This window comes from Zingiber officinale, chromosome 11A, assembly GCF_018446385.1.
Source record: "Zingiber officinale cultivar Zhangliang chromosome 11A, Zo_v1.1, whole genome shotgun sequence".
NCBI lineage: Eukaryota > Viridiplantae > Streptophyta > Magnoliopsida > Zingiberales > Zingiberaceae > Zingiber > Zingiber officinale.
In genome coordinates, this window is record NC_056006.1 from 10,935,768 (window position 1) to 10,958,351 (window position 22,584).

Here is a 22,584-nt window from a genome sequence, read left to right on the forward strand (position 1 = left end):
TTTTAGGGTTCAAGGAAACTAAAAATTTAACCTAGCATGCTCATGTACCTTCTTATGATATGATATGAATTCCTAGCTAGATAGTTATGCTTACATGTTACTTAGAGCTTGGTTTTTCTCTTTATGAAGGTTTCGGCCATGAACAAGTTTTAGGGTTCAAGGAAACTAAAAATTTAACCTAGCATGTTCATGTACCTTCTTATGATATGATATGAATTCCTAGCTAGATAGTTATGCTTACATGTTGCTTAGAGCTTGGTTTTTCTCCTTATGAAGGTTTCGGCCATGAACAAGTTTTAGGGCTCAAGGAAACTAAAAATTTAACCTAGCATGCTCATGTACCTCCTTATGATATGATATGAATTTTTAGCTAGATATTTATGTGTGCATGTTGCTTAGAGCTTGGCTTTTTCTTCATGAAGGTTTCGGCCATGAAAGAATTAGAGACCTAGGAAAGCTTAAAATTTGAATTAACACGCATATGACCTTCTTTATGATACGATATGAAGTTAACATGAGATTCTTATGCTTGTATGTTGTTTAGAATTTAAGTTCATACTCTTGAACTTTCGTCCATAATGGGTTTAAGAGCCTAGATGTGCCTCACATGCTATGTTATGGATTAAGAGATGTTATTTAATGATTTCATGTATGATTATGTCTTTTCTATGATGGATGATGTGTTCATTTATGTATACCTATGAACCATGCATGATAATGTCTCTTATGATGTGCTATGTGTCCAAGTATGCATGCTTTTATGATATGACAAATAAAATGTCATTTATGTATGCTTATGATCCATGCATAATAATGTCTCTTATGATGTGCTATGTGCCAAATTATGCATGCTTTATGATATGACAAGCAAAGGCCTAAGAGTTGCTTCCCTTTTTGTTGGGACTAAGAGCACTCTTTATGATATGATAAGTAAAGGCCTAAGAGTTGCTTCCCTTGGGGACTAAGAGCACTCTTCATGATATGATAAGATATGATATGCTATGTTATTACATGAACCCTGATATGCTATTTTACTTTGTATGACTTGTACCAAGGGTGGGCTCCATAAGAGCCCCTAGGCCGATGGACTATGAACGGGTCTAGTAAAGGGATGAGCTCCTTAGTACACCCCTAGGTCGACTGTCGTAGTACGGACCTAGATCCCTAGTAGGTTCGGGCTAGCTACCCTGTCCTAGGGATTGCGCGCATTTATGTATGTATGTGGTACAAGTCGGGCCCTCATGATGATATTATGTTCAAGTACTATATGATATGTTTTAAGACATCTTGCATATGACATGACACATGTTTTAAAAGACATCTTGCATATGACATGACACATGTTTTAAAAGACATCTTGCATAATATGATTGATGACTTATGATATGATATAGCATAATGTTCCTTATGATTTATGATATGACATGCTATGCTCTTATGATTTATATGATTGATGATTTATGATATGATATAGTATGATGTTCTTTATGATTTATGATATGACATGCTATGCTCTTATGATTCATATGACATGATGATTTTGATTTGATATAGCATGATGTTCTTTATGAGATAATATGTTATGATGCTATGTATTCACCATATGATGTTAGATGATCATATTTCCATGATTATATGCTTATTATATGGATTTTGTGAGTAGGAAAGGATCTTACTAAGCCTGTGTACTTATAGCTTACTTTCCTTGTACCGCAGATAAAGGTAAAGAATGGATGACTTAGGGGAACTGCGGGAGAGGCAAGGAGATGTGTGTGGTGGTGGCTTGGCTAAGATAAATAAAAGACCTGCTTATGTTATTTTGTTATGATGACATGAACTAAGTGTGTTATGTTATTATTCCGCATGACTTCAGGATATTTCTAATGTTTTACTTTCGAAAGAAATTTTAATATGCATGTATGCTTCCGTAATAGAAATGGTTAAGTAAGTAACCTCGCACCCACTAGCAGGAGGGGCGGGCGTTACATAAAAAGAAACTACCTCAAATGGTTCTGCTTAATACACTCATAGTATACTAGTGTAATTTTATAGTTAAGATAAACCAATACCAAATTATACTACAACCACTCCAATGGTTTGTCCCATTCCATCTTGGTTGTGAGCTACTATTTATAATTTATAAGGAGCTGATAACATGATCTTCTGTGTAACACCACACACCATGTTATCTTCAATATAAATTAAATGAACCACTACACTTAGCATATAAATATAGACATTTGATCAATGTGATTCTTATTTCAAAATAAATGTTTATACAAAAAGCTAGACTTTTAATATACACTCTAACACCATCTCCCCTGTTCGAAGTTGAGCAATGTCCACCTGGGATTGGGGCAACTCAGTCGTTATCTGCAGGTAGCGTTGACCAAAGACCTTCTGACGACTTGATCAATATAGATGACAACTCATCATAACCTTTCCCTCCGGGTCATGGCGACTTGGTCAGCATTCTAGCCATATTATTTTGACAGTTTCATCTTCTCAACTTTCAGACGGGATCAAATGTATTTAAGTTAATGGAGTTAGTGGGAACGTGGAGGTAGTGGTGTTACTTGAGTCATGTAATATGCCGATAAATATTTTAGTTTTGATAAATGAAAAAGCAAGTTGAAGTTCACGTTACCTTCTGTTTTCTCTTCCACGTAAAGTGCAATTCTTCTTCTATAATTTTTCTCACGATACACCAGTGTTAAGCACATGGTAGAGTGACCACAAATCATTAGTTCTTGGGAATTGACACCTGGTCATTACGCCAAAAATGTCATATGCCCACCATATATGTTACGCCATGGGAAAAAAACTTTTTAAAAAATATAGATTTATTACATTAATGGCCCCTAGTACCGGTTCCATGGATATAGAGGAAGATAAATATAGGTACATAATAGTATTAAAAAAATGATTAACCAGACTGGGTACCGTCGAGCCTAGGGTGACCGGCCCTGCCCCACAGAAGGTTTCCACCGGTCACCAGTGTAAATCGAGAAGCACTCGCAGTGGGCAGCCCAGGAACCCAGCATCCTTTAGTTGCATGTCCCATTTGGAGGAAAAATTCCTACAAATTCGTCATAGCTAGGGCTCGAACCGTGGGTACCTAGGTGATAACCTGAATGTCCTGCCACTGCACCATAACCCCGAGGGCAGGTACACAATAGTATTAGCATCTACGATACGTGGCGTAGACCAGAATTATAATTTCCAAAGTAAGCTTTAATAAAATTATTAAAAAAACATGTACATGATCTAGAATTTAATTTTTATCATTAATTACAACTTTCATTTATGCAAATTCTAGCCCCTGAACTATAGTGCAGCGGTAGAGGTGCTCCAGTAATTTTTAAGCACTCATGCTTCGATTTTTTTTAGCACACTATAATAATTTTCTTGAATTGCGATTATAAATTTGGGGCGTTTGTTGCTAGGCATGGAACTGCTTACACTTTCGAATTTATTTTGACAGTCGATGAAAAACTTCCGTAGGACCAGATGGACTATGATACCATGATAAGAGGTGGGGCAAACTCAATCCCTAGACAACAAAGGTTCATATCTCACCCAGAGAACATTACACCTAGGGTATTTAAAAATTTATGATACTGAGTTGTCTGCTAGGACTATCTACATTTCTCGATTTAACCTAATAACATGTGCGAAGGTCAGATCGATCACCTACTGAATTAATGGGATAGTAAGAACTGGATTAAAAAAATATACAATTATATAAAAATTATTTTGGTTGTATTTATTTTCGAATCTGACATAAATTTATTTAAATAATTTAATACATATATAGGCTTTTCTTTGTTTATGCTAAGTCCCATTAAAGTAGGATTTGATTTCTTATGCTAATTTTCTACCGAATAATTGCAACATATTTCTTTATTATTATAAATTTGCATTAAAAAATTGCATTCTACTTACTTCCATGAAGATTGCAACGAATCAGGTATGTACCAAATCAAAATGAAAAGATATCCGAAAAATCTCGAATTTTTAATTCTTTCCAAACAATATTCTATCTATATATAACACTCATAGCTAGTCCAAGAATCACAGTGATAAAACAATGGCTGGACAAGTAAGAAAGCTAAATTATCCTCGTTAATTGTTTATTATTCTTTTCTTGAAAACAATGGCTGGACAAGTAAAAATATTTTTCTTCGTGTTTGTTTGATTTTGATTCAGAGTGTTATCATCATCAGTCTCTTTGTTCTCCTTCTTCTTGCTTCTTCCTCTGCTGCTACTGAGGTTTTGGCTGATGCGTCAATATACAACGTCTTAGACTTTGGAGCCAAAGGCGATGGCAACACCAATGACACTCTAGTAAGTAATTAATTAAAACAGGGCATCTCATACTTCCATGGTGTTCCAAGCACTCATGATGCTAAACCATCTATCAGAATCCATGTGTTTTTCAAACTTACTTGACTGGTGAAAAACTTCCATGGACGGATTCGATCACCTCTATGAAAAAAAAAAACATCCATGATATGATGAATCAGTGTATTTTATTTCTATCTTAATTAAATCCTTAACTACTACTGCTGTTTCAGGCGTTTGTAAATGCATGGAATGCAGCATGTCACAAGAGCACGACACCCTCCACCTTGCTGATTCCGGCAGGGAAGACATTTTTGTTGTCTTACATCGATTTCGAAGGACCTTGCAACAACTTCATTTCCGTAACGGTATACATATATACATACAAACATACATACATACGGAATAGAGTCGGGAATTCCTATACCTCATATACTTCTTATAATCCCCCACCCCACCCCGCCGCTCCGTCCCGCCTTACATACATATCTACATACCATATATGTTTGAGGAAGACTGATGATATGTTATTCCTGTTCCAAAGATTGATGGAAACCTTAAACGGACAAACGAAATATGGCAAGAAGTTTTCGGCTGGCTGCTTTTCAGTCAAATCAATGGCATAAAAATCTCCGGCTCCGGTGAGCTCGACGGCCAAGGGACAGAGTGGTGGTCATGCAAAGAGAAAAACGTAAAACTTTATATCCATCTATCTATCTATTTATCTATTTAGAGATGAATCGAGTCATGAAAACATCTTTGTGGAAACAGGTTTTTGTAAAATGCATATAAGTTGTATGTACAAGATCCAATTCTTCTCCGGATCTCCACAAGTGAAAGTTTCATACATTGGACCGTCCTTTATTTATTTATCTATCTACGTCGCAATTAGTTATTATTCCTCGACACTAACTATATTATTTTTATCGACTTGATTTATATTGCAGCAATGTCCAGAGGATGGGCCCAATGTAAGTCTATTGAAACACATTGGTGAAAAATTTAAGTCAAAGTGTGGACATTGTTAATGAAGTATGATATTGCTTGCAGAGTCTACATATGTTGAGTTGCACTGATGCACAGATTTGGGGGCTGAGGTCGATCAACAGCGTGATGATGCACATATCGGTGGGGAGGAGCAAGCGAGTCGATATCAGAGACATCACCATCGTCGCCCCCGACGAGAGCCCCAACACTGACGGCATCCACGTCCAGCAAAGCCAATTTGTGAGCATCAGAAACTCCATAATTGGGACGGGAGATGACTGTGTGTCACTGAGCGAAGGTGCTGAGGACATTACTATACGTAATGTAAAATGTGGCCCTGGCCATGGAATAAGGTATATATATATATATACTTAATTACTTACGAATTAGTATAGTTAATGGCCATTAAGTAAGTAGTTTCAAAGCAATTAACCTTGATTAAGCCATTAATTAATTTCATGCTTAATTAATAATTGTAGCATTGGGAGCTTGGGCAAAAAAGGGTCCCGGGCAACAGCATCCAACATCCATGTCTCCAACTGCACCTTGACCAAAACAACCAATGGAGTCAGGATCAAGACATGGCAGGCAAGATGATTTTTTTTTTTTTAATTTTATTTTTATTTATTTATTTATTTATTGACATCACCTTTAAACAATCTTTATGATGTGGTCTTAGTTTTGCTGATATTTCTAGTATTTTATAATGTTATTATAATTAGGATATCAATATCAGCTGCAAAAATGTCAAAAAATAATTATATTTTAAAGATAGTTATATATGTCTTATTATTAAAATAAAAATAAATTTAAAAGATCCTCTTAACTAATTTATAATTAGTTAGTATTAATTAAAAGGACCTTGTATATAATTTAAAATGGTTAAAATTATTATGATGTGACATTGAGATCATACAAATTCGTTGAAATAATTTCTTGTCAAATGTAAGGTAAAATTTTAAATAATAGATTTAAGTTTTTTTCCTTCGTTCAAGATATTATTTTTATTATTATTAAATTTTGCAGGGAGGTTCTGGCTTTGCGAGCAACATATCGTTTGTGGATATCACCATGAATGACGTGCGCTATCCCATTATTATAGATCAGTACTATTGTCCTCACAGCGAATGCGATGCCCAAGTACGTACGTAGGAATAGAACAAGAAATAGAAAACTAAGTTACAAATTACTCCAATAATAATTATGATCATTCACGATTGATGCTAGCTAATTAATGCTCTACTTCAGGCATCAGCAGTAGAAGTGAGGGATGTGAAATACATTGGAGTGACAGGAAGCTCAACGAGAGAAGTAGCAATCGCTCTGAATTGCAGCCAAAGTGTGCCTTGCAGTGGCATCGTCATGGACAGTGTGAATCTGTGGAGTTCAAATGAAGGAGAAGAGGTGCGGTCTCACTGCATCGGTGCCGATGGATATGCGATGAATCAAGTCACGCCTGCTGTTTCTTGCCTGACCCAGAGAAACCTTGCTACCTAGCTAGCTGTTTCTTGCTTGACCATGGATGGTGCCTGGTCTAACCTGCACTCAAGCTTGGAGAATTGTGATCAGTTTTAATCTTCAGCATGTTTTGAAAATAAAATCGATTGGACAAATTAAAATAAGATGAAATAATAAAATTATTGTCATTTTGATCCTTTAATTAATCATACATTTCTAAGGGGCATGGGGCATGTATTTGATAAAATTGTTTTCAATTCTAATATTTTCTTTTTCAAATTATTATTTTTAGATTTAAGTTTATATAATGATATACTTATGGATTTAATACCTGAATATAATTGGTCAGGAGATAGTAAACATACCTCACTTCATTACCAGATTTGCTCTAAAGCTTGTTTCTTCCTCCTCGTCTAGCTTTCTTCTGACGAGTCTCCCCCTTTGTCTATGCTCTCCTCCTAGTGACTTACCATCGATGCAAGTCTAGCATACTCCTCTAAATCAAATTCTGATGACGACTCGTCCCAAGTAGCCATTAGGGTTTTGTGCTTTGTTGTACTTGGTCCTTTCTTGTTGTCCTTCTTCTTCATCTTTGGGCAGTCTTTCTTGATGTGTCCCTCTTTATTACAATTGTAGCATCTTATCTTCCTTACTCTTCTTTTCTTTGCCTACACTTGATTAAACTTATTACTTCTAAAAAAATATCTTAAATTTTCTTACCATATATGTTGTTTCATCATCATCGAGGGAAGTGTTGGCATCTAATTCGTCTTTCTTGGCTTTTAGAGCAATTTTGTTTGATTTTTCTATTTCCTGAGAATCTACACAGTGATACTCGTGAAGTTCAAATGTTGAAAATAAATTTTCAAGAGTACTTGCCTCGAGGTGTTGGTGCAGGGAGTACCAGACGATCGAACCTAAGTTTTGATTATGGCAAAGGGTCAAAAGTTAAAGTTACTTGTTGTTTAACTAGGTTGAATGAGTTTGTAGAAAAGTCTTAAGTGTGCTTAGGCAAAAGTCCTAGTGGATTCTAGGAAGGTGGAAAATCCTAGGGGAGGAGATCCTAGGTGGTGGAAAGTCCTAACTGCGATTAGGTAAGGCGAAATCTTAGCGAGTCAAGCGCTTTGAGCGAAATCCTAGAGTCAGAGACTCTAGGTGAAAATCCTGGTGGTCGTGGACCAAGTGGAAGTCTAGACGGGTCGTGGAGTAGAAGTTCAGCATGAAGACCTAAAGTCTTAGACACTGAGAAAAAGTCTAGATGGTCGTGGAGGATCGATCTGGCAAAATTTTAACTCTCTTATGAGGAGTAGGTGAGGACACGTTCCCTCGAAGAGGGAACAGTAAGCGTCGATTCGACCTAGAGTTTCAATGAAACTCAAAGTCAGAACCAGACAGTTAGAGGTTATCAAATTTATATTATATATATTGTTTATTACCCGGACTAACTTCATTTTGTAGGAAAAAAGGAAGGCTAAAAAAACTGGTTCAAGTGCCCGGAAGGGGTCTGGGTGCTCGGACCAGCCTCACCCAAGGTGGGTAGCAGGCGCCTGGACTCAGTCCAGGTGCCCGGACCCAAAAACTCATCCATAAGCCTACATAGAGCCCGTCGATTGACTGGGACATGTGGTCTAAGTGCTCGAAGGGGTTCCATGCGCCCGGAATATCCTATATAAACAACATTCGACCAGGGGGCTAAACAACGACATTTCGAATGACTTCTGCATTTGTGTGCTGCTCCGATAAAGTCTCTACGATGTCCAAAAGCTCCGACGACGACTCTGCTGAAGATTTCATCCTATAAAGTCGTCTGTATTCTTAGTTTTCTAATTACTTATAATTGTTTCAAATTGTACTTGTAATCTTTATGATTGATTAGTAATTGCCCATCGAAAACACTTTCACGTGCGGGCCTTGGAGTATGAGTTGTCATAGGCTCCGAACCAAGTAAATCGTGGTTGTGTTAGCATTGTTTGCTTTTCGTTTCTGTCTTTATTCTGCTGCGTTTTACTTGAACTTTTTAAACGAACAAATTAGCCACGAGTACTATTTAACCCCCCCTCTAGTGCAACAATCCTACAATTGGTATCAGAGCGGATCCCCTCTGAATCGGTACAACTACCATTCGAATAATTTTTATTTTTTCGTCTGTTTTTTCAAAAAATAAATTCTTACGCCTTTCATTTTTTCCTCTAATTTTTTTTTTGAAAAATTCATTTTCATTTTTTCCTCATTAGTTAGCGTTGACGAAATATCACATTTAACAAAATTTGTAATAATATTTTTTATTATTTTATTGTTATTATTGTTATTATTTTATTTTTTTTTCTTGAAATTAGTGAAATACTATTTTATTTTTCTCCACCACTACTAATCCAAGACCAAGTCTTGGGACAAGTATACTTATTGTTGTTGTGTGCTAGATTTATTCAACAAATGGTCCATCAAGAAGGGTATAGCACTGCACGCCCTCCCCTCTTCTCCGGCAAAGACTTCAGCTACTGGAAGATCAAAATGGAGTACCACCTTAAGGCACAAGTCGAGATGTGGATAATCATCCAAACATGCCTCATCCTCCCTCTCAACGACACTGGAAAATCAATATCATGCGAGAAGTGGGACACAAATCTGATGAAGAAAATCGAGGCCGACACCACAGCAACATGCACTCTACAATGTGGACTAACCAAAGAAGAGCTGAACGAATTCAACCCATTTTCAAGCCCGAAAGAATTATGGGAAAAGTTGATCGAGCTACACGAGAGAACTTCCGACATGAAGGTATGTAAACGTAATTTGATATTAAATAAATTTTATAATATAAAAATGCAGGAAGGTGAATTGGGAAGTCAACTTCATGCGTGCATCCAAGACCTCCTCAATGGTCTCAACATAATTGGACAAAAGGTGAAAAATCATGACATCATCAGGTATGCACTCAATGTATTTCTGGGGAATACTTTGTGGGCATCCATAGTAGATGCTTACAAAGTGTCTAAGGATCTTTCGCAAATTAAATTAGATGAGTTATTTTCCGAATTTAAACTTTAAGAACAAATTAATACTACTCGGGCTGAGAAAGGTATTGTGCTACTTGCAGGGAAACTCGTGAACAAGAAGTCAAAGCCTAAGCACCGGACTGAACCCTAAAGATGAATCTGACTCAAAAGAAGATGAAATCACCACCAAACTAGTCAAACTAGTTTGAAACACACTTAAGAAGAAGAAGGTGACTCAATTGAACATGAATGCCAAATATGGAGTTACCTGCTACAACTACAACTACAACAAGAAGGGATACTACAAGCCTGAATGTCCAAACCAGAAGCAAGGAAGAAGGAAGGTGTTCAAGGCAGCGTGGTTCGAGTCATCAGAAGAGTCAGATGAAGAAGAACATGAGCAAGCAAGTTTCGTTACTCTACCAAAGCGTACATTGTCAAAACTAAGTCTGAGTTTGAAACCGTTGCGGAATTAGAAACTGAGTCTGAAAGAAGCCACGGGTTTGTATCCGTTTCCAAAGGGCCAAACCACTTTGTAAGTTCTTTGTTTGCTGGTACTCAAATAAATGAATTACAAAAATTAATTGAATACTTGTTAAGAAAATTGGCTAAATTCAATCTCTGGGTCAAGCCACTCCAAAAGGAGGTAACAGTCCTTTAGGAAGTGACTAACTCGAGTTCTTTAACTTAGCAAATTCAAGAAGGAACCTCAACTAAAGTCCAACAACTTAAGAGAATTCCAATTTGAAAAGTTAAGTTAAGGAACTTAAGGACACGTTGGAAAGGTTTACCTTGGGTTCTACCTTGATCTGATTCTTAGAAAACAAAGGGTCGTATACAACCAAACCGGACTTGGATACAAGGTTAGAAATCAATTCAAATCTTACTTGTCTTTAGTGAATCGATCAACTAAGAACCTAGTCCAAGCATGGGTGCCCAAGTCTAACTCGATTAACCAAGTCAAACTTGATCAATATTAGATTCTAAGGATCAAATCCATTACCTTGATAGATATTATCGCAGCTATGATCCAAGGGGAGCCAATAGAAAGAACATCTTTACAAATAAACTAGATTGATTCTTAATTTACTGTTTTTCTCTTATGCATGATTAGATTAGGATAGATAAGGACTTAGGCTTGATATACACTTGACTAGTTAGATCTAGGATTTTTAGAAAGAAAATTAAATATTCAATTTCTATAAAAGGTTTTGTCTAGAAGTGGTTGATGATCCAATACCTAAGAAGGCCTAGTGTCTCACCACAGCCTAAAAGTCAATTATTGAAATAAATATTTAATTGACTGACTATTAAACCTTAGTCTAACTCAAATGTAAATCAATCCTTAGATTTGAATTTAAATTAAAGATTAAAATTAACCATCTCACAAAACTTATAAGATTCCCTGATTGAAAATCTAAAAAAGGGTGAGATGGACTTATGTTTCAAATAAAAAGTAGTTAACTCAAATTAATTAAAATCAATTCAATTAACTTAACTAAAATTTAACTAAAATTAATTCAATTAATTGAAGTCATCTTAATTAATTTAAAATTCTTAAGTATAATTAATTTAAAATTATTAATTAATTTCAAAAATATAAATTCTTAAGTATAATTAATTTTAGATTCTTAAGTATAATTAATTTTAATTTATTAATTAATTTTAAAAATATTGATCTTGTCTGAGATCATAATGAGATGAAGAGCTGGGGACGACAGATGATGACTCTGGGGGAAAGATAGGCGATGACTTCGGGCAAGGCGAATAATAATGGATCTAAGAAAACCATAGCAGATCCCAAAGAAATCCAATCAAACAATACCTTTTAGCAACGAGAATAGCAAGTTGAAGCTAGATCGGAGAAATCCAAAGCCGATCCAAGGAGGACTCTAGTGAATTAGAACACCGTGACGGTGAAAACCACAACTCAATGTTCCGGTGGATGCTATCGCCTCCTACGCACTACAAAACCAACCAACAAAATGTCAGTGACCTAAGACCGGGGTGGGAATCCCTGGCTAAGTCCTCCGACGCTCAAGTTCGTGTACCCTGCTCCAAGTGGGAAGAGGAAGAAGAAGTACAGTAAACTAGAATGAAACTAGGGTTTCAGTGGTGGTGTTGCGCGTACATTGCCAACGGAGAGGATTCCACTTTTTATACCACCTCATATAACCTCCGTGGTCATGAGGTGGATCCCGATTTGTTAGAGTTTGTTATGAGATGACATAAGTACCTGCAATAATAGTTTAAGGAATTTTTTTTGTACCCCAGATGTACCTTCTTTGTCACCTAGTGCACTTACAGAAGTTTCTAGAAGATGTTTCCCGCCAAGTTGTCATATGATCATATATTATTTTCATACATCACATATATTTAGTTATAATGCTCCTTACTGGCTATGTTTATGAGATTTAATAAATGTGAGTGTCTTTATGCTCGGCCAGATTTTTCCAGGCCGATCTCATACTAATAGCTTTACAAAGGTGCGTGTTGACATACCCGCCCAGGATTGTATTATCGAGCATATTATGCCTATGTTTGATCGGATGTTTCCAAGTCGAGTCACTTTTGACCATCTTGGTTCGTATGCTTGCTCGATCGCCCAAGATTATATTGCCAAACGAATCTTGTGTACACTCGACCGGGCTTATACTACCGGGCATTGTTGGTTAGTCCTAAGAAAACGTACCGGTTCCACTGTACAAAATTTTTTGTACAAGTGTCGAACCTTTTCTTAAATAACCTATTATGTTCTTTAGAAGTTAAATTAGGAATTACAGACGGAACTTAACATCATTGATTCCAAATTTAACTTATCTATTCTTAATGGTTTAGATTTGAATCTCAAGCAGAACTTAACACTATTGATTCAAATTCACCTATGTTATTAATTTCATTAAATATTAATTTCCAAAATTAGCTTCCAGGACTGCATGGCGAGGCACATGACCTTCTTGGATATGGGAGCAACCACCACCGCCTAGACAAAGCTTTTTAAGGAAAGTTAATATTTAATTTCCTTAAATAACTCTAGGTTAACCAAAAAGAACAATCGAATCACAAATTTGAAAAATAAAACAAAAGAAACACAAATTCAAAACAAATCTGAAAAACTCTAAAATCATATGCCTCTTGTGTTTGGTATTTCCAAAAATAACTATACAAAGAAAACTAGTATGATGCAGAAAATAATTACTATTTATACCTTTCTTTGTAAGCAAATAACCTCTTGATCTTCTACCGTATTCCTCTTCTTATCCCAGACGTTGTGTGGGCAACGATCTACCGAGATGAGAATCCACCTAAGCCACCTTCTTCTCCATGCAAGATTCGGCCACCACAATTCTCCAAGAGAAGTAGAGGTCCGACCACCACCACCAAGCTCCAAGGGATGCAAGAAACAAAACCTCCTTTCTCTCCTTCTTCTCCTAGCTAGAACCGGCTACCATCAAGAGCTCCAAGAGAGGATAAAACCGGCCACTAAAGAAGAAGAGAAGAGGAGAGGGAAAACCTCTAGGGCCGGCCACACCAAGGAGAAAAAGAGAGGAAGAAAAGAATAGAGTTAGCACCCATGAAGGCACCTCTACCCCCTCTTTTATAATCCTTGGTCTTGGCAAATAAGGAAAATTTAAATAAAAACTTCCTTATTACTTTGCCATGAAAAGGAAATTTTAATTAATTAAAATTAAAATCCTTTTCACAATTGTAATGGCCGGCCACTTTCATCCCCAAAACAAGGAGAGTTTTAATTAACGCAAGAATTAAAACTTCCTAATTTGTTTCCGGAAATTTATAAATATTTCTCCAATAATTTTTTTTCTTTCATGGTGGATTATAAAATGGAATTTTTATAAATTAAAATCTTTCTTTTAAACATGTGGATAATTTTCAAAAAGGAAAGTTATCTCTAAAAATTAAAATCTCCTTTCAATCTACAAATAAGGAAAGATATCAAATCTTTTCTTAATCTTTTGTAGAAACTTATAAAAGAAATATTTAATTTTTAAACTCTCTTTTAAATCATGAACATGGTTAAAAAAGGAAAGTTTTCTTAAAATTAAAATCCACCTTTCAATCTACAAATAAGGAAAGATTTCAAATATTTTCTTAATCTTTTGTAGAAAGGAAAGATTTAAATTTTAAACTCTCTCTTAAAACCATGATATCCACATAAGAAATAATTTTAATAAAAATCCTTTTTATTTTCTATGTGGCCGGCCACACCTAAGCTTGGACTCCAAGCTAGGGTCGGCCACTAATCTTGACTCCATCCTTGGGTCTTGGCCGGCCCTAGCTTGGGTTCCAAGCTAGCTTGGCCGACCCCCTTGAGTTGGGTAAGAAGTGGGTATGTGGTGGGTATAAATCTCTATATACAAGAGGTTACGATAGGGACCGGAGGAGGAATTGATTTTGGTCTCCCGATGAAATTAAGCTTCCCGTGTTCGCCCTGAACACACAACTTAACTTCATCAATAATAATTCATACAACTAAAGAATTATTATTGAACTACGGCACCAATCCCAAATTACATTTTGGGCTCCTTATTATGAGTGTGTTAGTCTCTCTGTGTTTAAGATAACGAATGCCCACTAATTAAGTAAGTTATTGACAACTCAATTGATATCTAAGTCCAAGAGTAGTACCACTCAACCTCATTGTCATGTCGGACTAAGTCCACCTGCAGAGTTTAACATGACAATCCTTATGAGCTCCTCTTGGGGACATTCTCAGCCTAGATTACTAGGACATAGTTTCCTTCTATAATCAACAAGTCACACTATAAGTAACACCATTTCCCAACTTATCGGGCATTTTGATTTATCGAACTAAATCTCACCCTTTGATAAGTCAAAGAAATAAATATTAAATACATGTGCTTGTTATTATATTAGGATTAAGAGCACACACTTCCATAATAACTAAGGTCTAGTCCTTTTATTAAATCAGTACAAAAAGAACTTACCTTAAATGATCATGTTCAATACACTTAGAGTGTACTATTGTAATTTATTAGTCAAGATAAACTAATACCTAATTACACTATGACTATTCCAATGGTTTGTTCCTTTCCATCTTAATCGTGAGCTACTGTTTATAATTTATAAAGAACCGATAACACGATCTTCTGTGTGTGACACCACACACTATATTATTTACAATATAAATTAATTGAACATCTACATTTGGTATATATAAATGTAGACACTTGACCAATGTGATTTTTATAAATGTTTATACGAAAGCTAGGCTTTTAGTATACACTCCAACAGGCATGTCATACCTATGTCTGACCGGATGTTTCTAAGCCGAGTCCCTTCAGACTGTCTTGGTTTGTATGTCTACTTGATCGTCCGATATTATATTTCTGAACGAGTCATGTGTACGCTCGATTGGGCTTATACTACCGGACGTGTCCTACCTATGTCTGACTGGATGTTTCCCAACTGAGTCCCTTCTGACCATCTTGGTTCGTATGTCTACTCGATCATTCAAGATTACATTACCGAATGAGTCATGTGTACGCTCGACCGAGCTTATACTACCCGGCGTGTCATACCTATGTCTGACCGGATGTTTACTAACCGAGTCCCTTCTGACCATCTTGGTTCGTATGTCTGCTCGATCGCCCGAGATTATAGTGCCGATCGAGTCATGTGTATACTCGACCGTGTTAGAGTGTATACTAAAAATCTAGCTTTTGTAAACTTTTATTTTATGAAATAAGAATCACATTGGTCAAGTGTCTGCATTTATGTTAAATATAGTTGTCCATTTAATTTATATTGAAGATAACATGGTGTTTGGTGTGACACAGAAGATCATGTTATCAGTTTCTTATAAATTATAAATAGTAGCTCACGACCAAAATGGAAATGGACAAATCATTGGAATGGTTGTAGTGTAATTTGGTATTAGTTTATCTTGACTATAAAATTACACTAGTACACTTAGAGTGTATTGAGTAGGACCATTTGAAGTTGTTCTTTTTATACTGACTACATAAAAGAATAGAACCTCAGTTATTATGGTAGTGTGTACTCTTAATCATGATATAACAACAAGCACATATACTTAGTATTTATTTCTTTGACTTATCAATGGGTGAGATTTAGCTCGTTAAATCAAAAGGCCCAATAGGTTGGGAAATAATATTATTTATATGGTATGTTGTTGGTTATAGAAAGAAACTGTGTCCTAGTGATCTAGGTTGATGATGTTCCCAAGATAAGCTCATAAGGATTGTCATGTAAACCCTGCAGGTGGACTTAGTCTGACATGACAATAAAGTTGAGTGGTACTATTCATGGAGCTAGATATTAATTGAGTGAGTGTCAGTAACTTATTTAATTAATGGATATTTGATATCTTAAACACAGAGAGATTAACACACTCATGATAAGAAGGAGTCCATAATGTAATTTGGGATTGGTGCGGTAGTTCAATAGTAGCTCTTTAGTGGTATGAGTTATTATTGATGAACTTGAGTTGGGTGTTCGGGGCGAACACGAAAAATTCAAGATCATCGAGAGACCAAAACCAATTCCTCCTCTCGGTCCCTATTGTAGCCTCTTATATAAAGCTTTATATCCATCCAAAGCCTAGCCTCTTAGCACCATGCTAGGGGTCGACCTCTATCCTTACTTGGAGCCCAAGCAAGGGGCCAACCAAGCCAAGCTTGGAGCTAGAGCTAAGGCCGGCCAAGCCTTGCTTGGTTCCCACGCAAGGGGCCGACCAAGTAAGGAAAGGAAAGGGAAATTTTATTAAAAATAAAATTTTGATAAAATCTTTCCTTTTATGTTTTTATCCACATGGTTTTAAAGGAGAGTTTTAAATTTTAAAATCTTTCCTTTTATAGATTTTCTACAAAGGATTAAAAGAGAGATTAGATATCATTCCTTATTTGTAGATATCTATAATGTTAAAAGAAAGATTTTAATTTTTAAGAAAACTTTTTTTTTTTGTAACCATGATATAAAAGGAGTTAAAAGATAGAGATTTTAATTTATAAAACATTCCTTTTATAGCTAACCACATAAGGGATGTTTTAAAAGAGAGATTTTAATTTTTATTTAAGATCTTTCCTTGATTGTTTAAACATGTTGTGGCCGACCATATAGAGGAATAAAAGGAAGTTTTATTTTTTTTTTATAAAACTTTCCTTTTTTGGATTCACCAAGGATTATAAAAGAGAGGTAAAGGGTGCCTTCATGACACAACCCTCTTCTATTGTTCCTCTCTTCCATCCTTGGTGGGCAGCCCTTTCTTCTTCTCCTATTCTTCTTCTTGGTGGCCGGTGGCATCAACCCTTGTGGAGCTCTTGGTGGCCGGTTGTTTGTAGGTGAAGAAGTAGAGAAAGGAGGCATTGTTTTCTAGCATCCCTTGAGCATTGTGGTGGTGGCCGAAACTTGAAAGAGTAGAAGGTTTTGGTGGATTTCTTCTTGGTAGATAGTCGCCCACATGACGTCTAAGAGAAGGAGAGGAATACAATAGAAGATCAAGAGATTTTTGTTTACAAAGAAAGGTATAACTAGTTGTTTTATTCCGCATCATACTAGTTTTTCTTTGTATGAATTTTGAAATCCCAAACACAAGAGGCTATTGGTTTTAGGCAATCGATTTTATATTTCAATTTTGTGTTTCTTTTATTTTTCAATCTTGTGATTCGATTGTTCTTAGTGGTTAAACCTAGGGTTACTATAAGGGGATTAAATATTGAATTTTTTGGAAAGACTTTGTCTAGGAAGTGGTGGATGATCCCATAATCAAGAAGGTCTAGTGCCTCGTCATGTTTAACCTGGAAGTCGATCTTTGAAATAAATATTTAATCAACTTTGTAACATGGGTGGATTTGGATTAATAATGTTAAGCATCGTTTGTGATCCAAGTCTAAACCTCTAAGAATAGATAAGTTGAAATTGGAATCAATAATGTTAAGTTCTGTTTACGATTCCAAGTTTAATTTCTAAAGAACACAATAGGTTGTTAGGAAAGGTTCAGGACTTGTACAAAATTTTTGTACAGGGGAACCAATACGATATTCTGAATAGCAACCAATAGACCGGGCTTATACTATTGGACATGGCATACCTATGTCTGACCGGATGTTTCCCAGCCGAGTCCCTTCTGACCATCTTGGTTCGTATGTCTGCTCGACCGCCCGAGATTATATTGCCAAACGAGTCATGTGTACGCTCGACTGGGCTTATACTACCGGGTGTGTCATATCTTTGTATGACCGGATGTTTCCAAGCTGAGCGTCTTCCATCAACTTTAGTTTATATATCTACTCGCTCATCCGAGACTATATTACCGAGTGAGTTATGTTCATGCTCGACCAGAATTTCCCGGTTGAGTCATGTTGAGCCTTATGGTATGTCATTGGTCTTCGCTCGACCAGCTATGGGGATTACTTAGGAATGCCTGCCTTTAAGCTTAGCCAGTCTTTGTCGATTGAGTGTTCTTAGGTTCATTGGCACTATGTCGCTTAAGTTTTGGTTAGTATTTTATGTTCAATCAAACCTTGACTACCGAGCGTATCTGAACGTGCTAGTTCTTTATCTGCTTTAGTTCAGTCGGGCTCATATTCTCGCCCAAGCCTATATTATCGGTCGGGCTTTAATGTTCGATCGAGTCTTCCCTGTTGGGCGTAGGAGTTTGTGCTAACACTTCACCCACTTAGGTTCATCTGACATTATACGGTCGATCGAGACTTGCCTGCCGAGTGCATCTACTTGTGTCGCATCCTCAGTCAGTTCTAGATCGACCAGTCTCCTGTTCTCGACCAGGATTTGCTTGCCAAGAGCATTTACCTCACCTAGGCTTCTCTACTTCTTCTTTCTTCTACTTACATCCCCTTTCACACTACTGTACGGGGTCCACCCCTTATAACCTATATCACCAGTCTCCTGTTCTAAGGCTTGGTTGCAATGAGCTTTCAGTGAAAATACCTTCCAGTTTGAATTTTCACCTAAGTACACCAATCTTATTCACATAGGTTTGAAGAGAACAGAGTCTTGATTTTAAACCTTTTATATGTGAAGATCAATTGGTAACAACTCATCACTGGCGACGGTTGAATTCTTCTGGGTTGGTGCATTACGGCCATGCCACCGAATCTTGTTTTATAAGTGCTAAGGAGAGTTGCCTAGACCCCCCACACTGCGGCCTCACAGTTACACTTACATAGGTGAGTTCTCCAAGGATGTACTGCAAGCATCCTGTCATTAAGACCTTGAACTCATTAAGAGCTCCTAAGCTCATCTTTACTAGCAGTCAAGCATCTATCCAGGGAAGAGACTATGATATTACATCTCAATCAATTTGATGCTTACGTTTCACCCTTATAGCTTGTTTGTACCACATTGAACCTGCTTTTTGGGATCTCCAATCAGATAGGTTGGGTTGCCGCTATAGATGAAACCAGGACAGGCCTCAGTCCCATTCCCTTACTGGATCTTTTGATTTTCTCAGAATCAAGTCCTTTAGTGAGTGGATCAGCAATATTGTCTTTTGAACTTACAAAGTCCAATGACACCACTCCAAGAGATACTAGCTCACGAATAGATTTCAATCTTATTCGTACATGTCTCTTCTGTTTCTAGTTATACTTGGAGCTTCTAATCTGAGCTATTGTTGTTTGATTATCACAGTGCACTGAAATAGAAGGTATTGGCTTCATCATTAAGGGAATTTCAGAAAGAAGACCCTTAAGCCAATCAGCTTCAGTTACTGTGGTATCCAAAGTACACAATTCTGCCTCAGATGTAGAACGGGTTATAATCGTCTGTTTAACAGACCTCCAAGCAACTGCACCGCCTCCAAGTGTAAAGACATAACCAGTAACGCCTTTACACTCAGCAGTGTCAGCTATCCAACTGGCATCACTATATCCCTCCAGGACTGCAGGGAATCTCCCATACCACAAGCCCAAGGATATAGTACCTTTCAGATATCTGAGTACTCTGTCTAATGCATCCCAATGCGTTCTGTCCGGACAGCTGGTAAACCTGCTCAATTTCGATATAGCAAAAGAAATATCAGGTCTAGAACAATTTGCTAAATACATTAGACTACCTATTATTTGTAAGTATCTTAATTGGGACACTGCCACACCACTCTTATTCTTATGGAGAGTTTTTGAAGGATCATAAGGTGTGACTACAGATTTAACTTGGCTATAGCCATATTTCTCTAATACTCTCTCAATATAGAGTGATTGAGAAATTGCTATTCCATCAGTTGAACGAGTCAACTTCAGCTCTAAAATCATATTAGCACAACCCATATCCTTCATATCAAACTTGTTGGTGCAACCTTAGGTCAAGGTTGACCTGGTTGACCTGACTCGAGTTGACCTGACTCGAGTTGTATTTTGATGTTTGACTTAGGAAGATTGTCGGTGCAACCTTAGGTCAAGGTTGACCTAGTTGAGTTGCATGTTGATGGTTGACACTCGTGGAAGAGTTGTATTCTTGATATGGGACAAGAATAGATGTTTGGGAGATTATTGGGGCAACCGTAGGTCAAGGTTGACCTGGTTGACCTGATTCGGGAAAAGTCCAAGCAGGGAGCTTGGCACGCGAAAAGTCCAAGTATGGAGACTTGGCACGGGAAAAGTCCAAGTATGGAGACTTGGCACTGGAAAATACCAAGTATGGAGACTTGGCACGGAAAAGTCCTAACTGGGATGTTAGGCAGTGTGGAAAGTCCTGGTGAGTGAAGCCAGACAGTCGGGAAATCCTGGTGAGTAAATCCAGGTGAAAATCCTAGTGAGTGAAGTTAGGTGAAGGTGAAAGTCCTGGTGAGTGAAGCCAGGCATTCGAGAAAATCCTGGTGAGTGAAGCCAGGTGAAAATCCTAGTGAGTGAAGCTAGGTGAATGGGAAAGTCCTAACTGGGATGTTAGGCAGTTGGAAAGTCCTGGTGAGTGAAGCCAGGCAGTTGTGGAAATCCTGGTGAGTGAAGCCAGGTGAAAACCCTAGTGAGTGAAGCTAGGTGAAAGTCCTGGTAAGTGAAGCCGGGCAAGGGAAAATCCAGATGGATCAAGGGTGATCGGACATCTGGTGATGGGAAGTCCAAGTAGGTCATAGGAGTGACCGGATACTTGGTACGGAGAGAAAAGTCTAAGTGGGTCTAAGGGATTGACCGGACACTTAGCGGGGAGTCCTAGCAGGTCAAGGGAGTGACCGGATGCTAGGCGCAATGTACCAACAGGTCAAGATTGACCGGATGTTGGTTTGGACTTGGTTTGGGCGAAAACCATGAGCTGGATCGATCTGGTGATCGATCCAGTGATACCGAGAATATTCTGATCGGTCTGGTGACCGATCAGTAACACATCAGTAGCATACTGTGTGTTAACTGATCGGTCTGGTGACCGATCAGGAGTCGATCAGAAGCCGAACAGGAGCGAGGCGCAAGAGGGGCTGATCGGTCTGGGGACCGATCAGCACAAAGCCTGATCGGTCCCCGGACCGATCAGGAGGTTCCCTGATCGGTCCATGGACCGATCAGGGACAGAACAGAAGCGAAGGAGGAGGGAATGGATCGGTCTGTGGACCGATCCACATGGAGCCTGATCGGTCCACAGACCGATCCAGGCAAGACGCAACGGCTAGATTTCTTCTGTGTTTCTTCGTTTTCTTCGCAGGTTATAAAAGGAGGGCTGCTGCTGCGATGCTGTTGTGCTCTTGAGCTTTGCTGAGCTCTCATCGCGGCTGAAGCTCTGCGTGAGTTTCCTGCTGGTGTTCTAGCTGCTGGATCTGAGAAGCTGCTGCTTCATCAAGGTTCCAGTCGACAACAAGAGGCAAGCAAGTGTTTTACAATTTCTGTTGTTCTTGTTTGTTGTCTCTATTGTTGTACTCCTTTGTTTGCTGTTGCAAAAGACTGTGGCGAGGTTTCTCCACCCATAAGGAGTATTTATTAGCCGGGTTTCCGGGGATTCATCCACCGACGGATTGACAGGGCTCGTCCACCTTACGGACACGCCGAGGAGTAGGAGCCCTAATCTCCGAACCTCGTTACATCCTTATGTTAAGGTTTGGTTTTCTTCTCTTTCGTTTCTTTGTTGTATTTTCCGCTGCGCTAACCCTAGTCTGTAGAAAGAAACGTGAGCGATTTGGGGTCGGCTATTCACACCCCCCTCTCTAGCCGTACGAAGGATCCTAACAAAACTTACCACTTAAGAGGGCCTTAGTCTCATTAATAATAGAAATGTTAGAACCAAACAGTAGAATATCATCTACATACAGACATAAAATAATACAATTATCACCTTTCATTTTAGCATACACACATTTATCAGAATCATTCATTTCAAAGCCAAATGATAACATAGCTCTATCAAATTTTTCGTGCCACTGCTTTGGGGCTTGCTTCAAACCATAAAGAGATTTGACTAACCTACAGACTTTGTTCTCATTTCCAGAAACTACATATCTCTCAGGTTGATCCATATATATCTCTTCTTCAAGATCTCCATTAAGGAATGCCGTTTTGACATCCATTTGATGGACCTCAAGATGATATATGGACGCCAATGCTATTAACACTCGGATTGTAGTAATTCTGGTAACAGGAGAATAAGTGTCAAAATAGTCAATCCCTTCTTTCTGTTTGAATCCCTTAGCAACTAGGCGGGCTTTGAATTTATCTACTAACCCATCAGGTTTTAGTTTTCTTTTAAACACCCATTTACATCCTATAGTGTTACACCCAGGAGGTAAATCTACCAACTCCCAAGTGGCATTAGAGATAATAGAGTCCATTTCACTTTTAATGGCCTCTTTCCAGTGTTT

The 22,584-nt window shown here is 37.7% G+C and overlaps 1 protein-coding gene across 1 annotated transcript; it reads left to right on the forward strand.

Annotated features, from left to right (window-relative positions):
• Positions 1-4,090: 4,090 nt before the first annotated feature.
• On the forward strand, positions 4,091-6,828 carry LOC122031222 (polygalacturonase-2-like). Its single transcript, XM_042590363.1, has 9 exons — positions 4,091-4,102; positions 4,210-4,347; positions 4,578-4,712; positions 4,889-5,035; positions 5,292-5,315; positions 5,395-5,684; positions 5,811-5,919; positions 6,358-6,471; positions 6,580-6,828. Exons 1-9 carry the CDS (start codon positions 4,091-4,093, stop codon positions 6,826-6,828), a joined length of 1,218 nt encoding a protein of 405 aa, XP_042446297.1.
• The last annotated feature ends 15,756 nt before the right edge of the window (positions 6,829-22,584 follow it).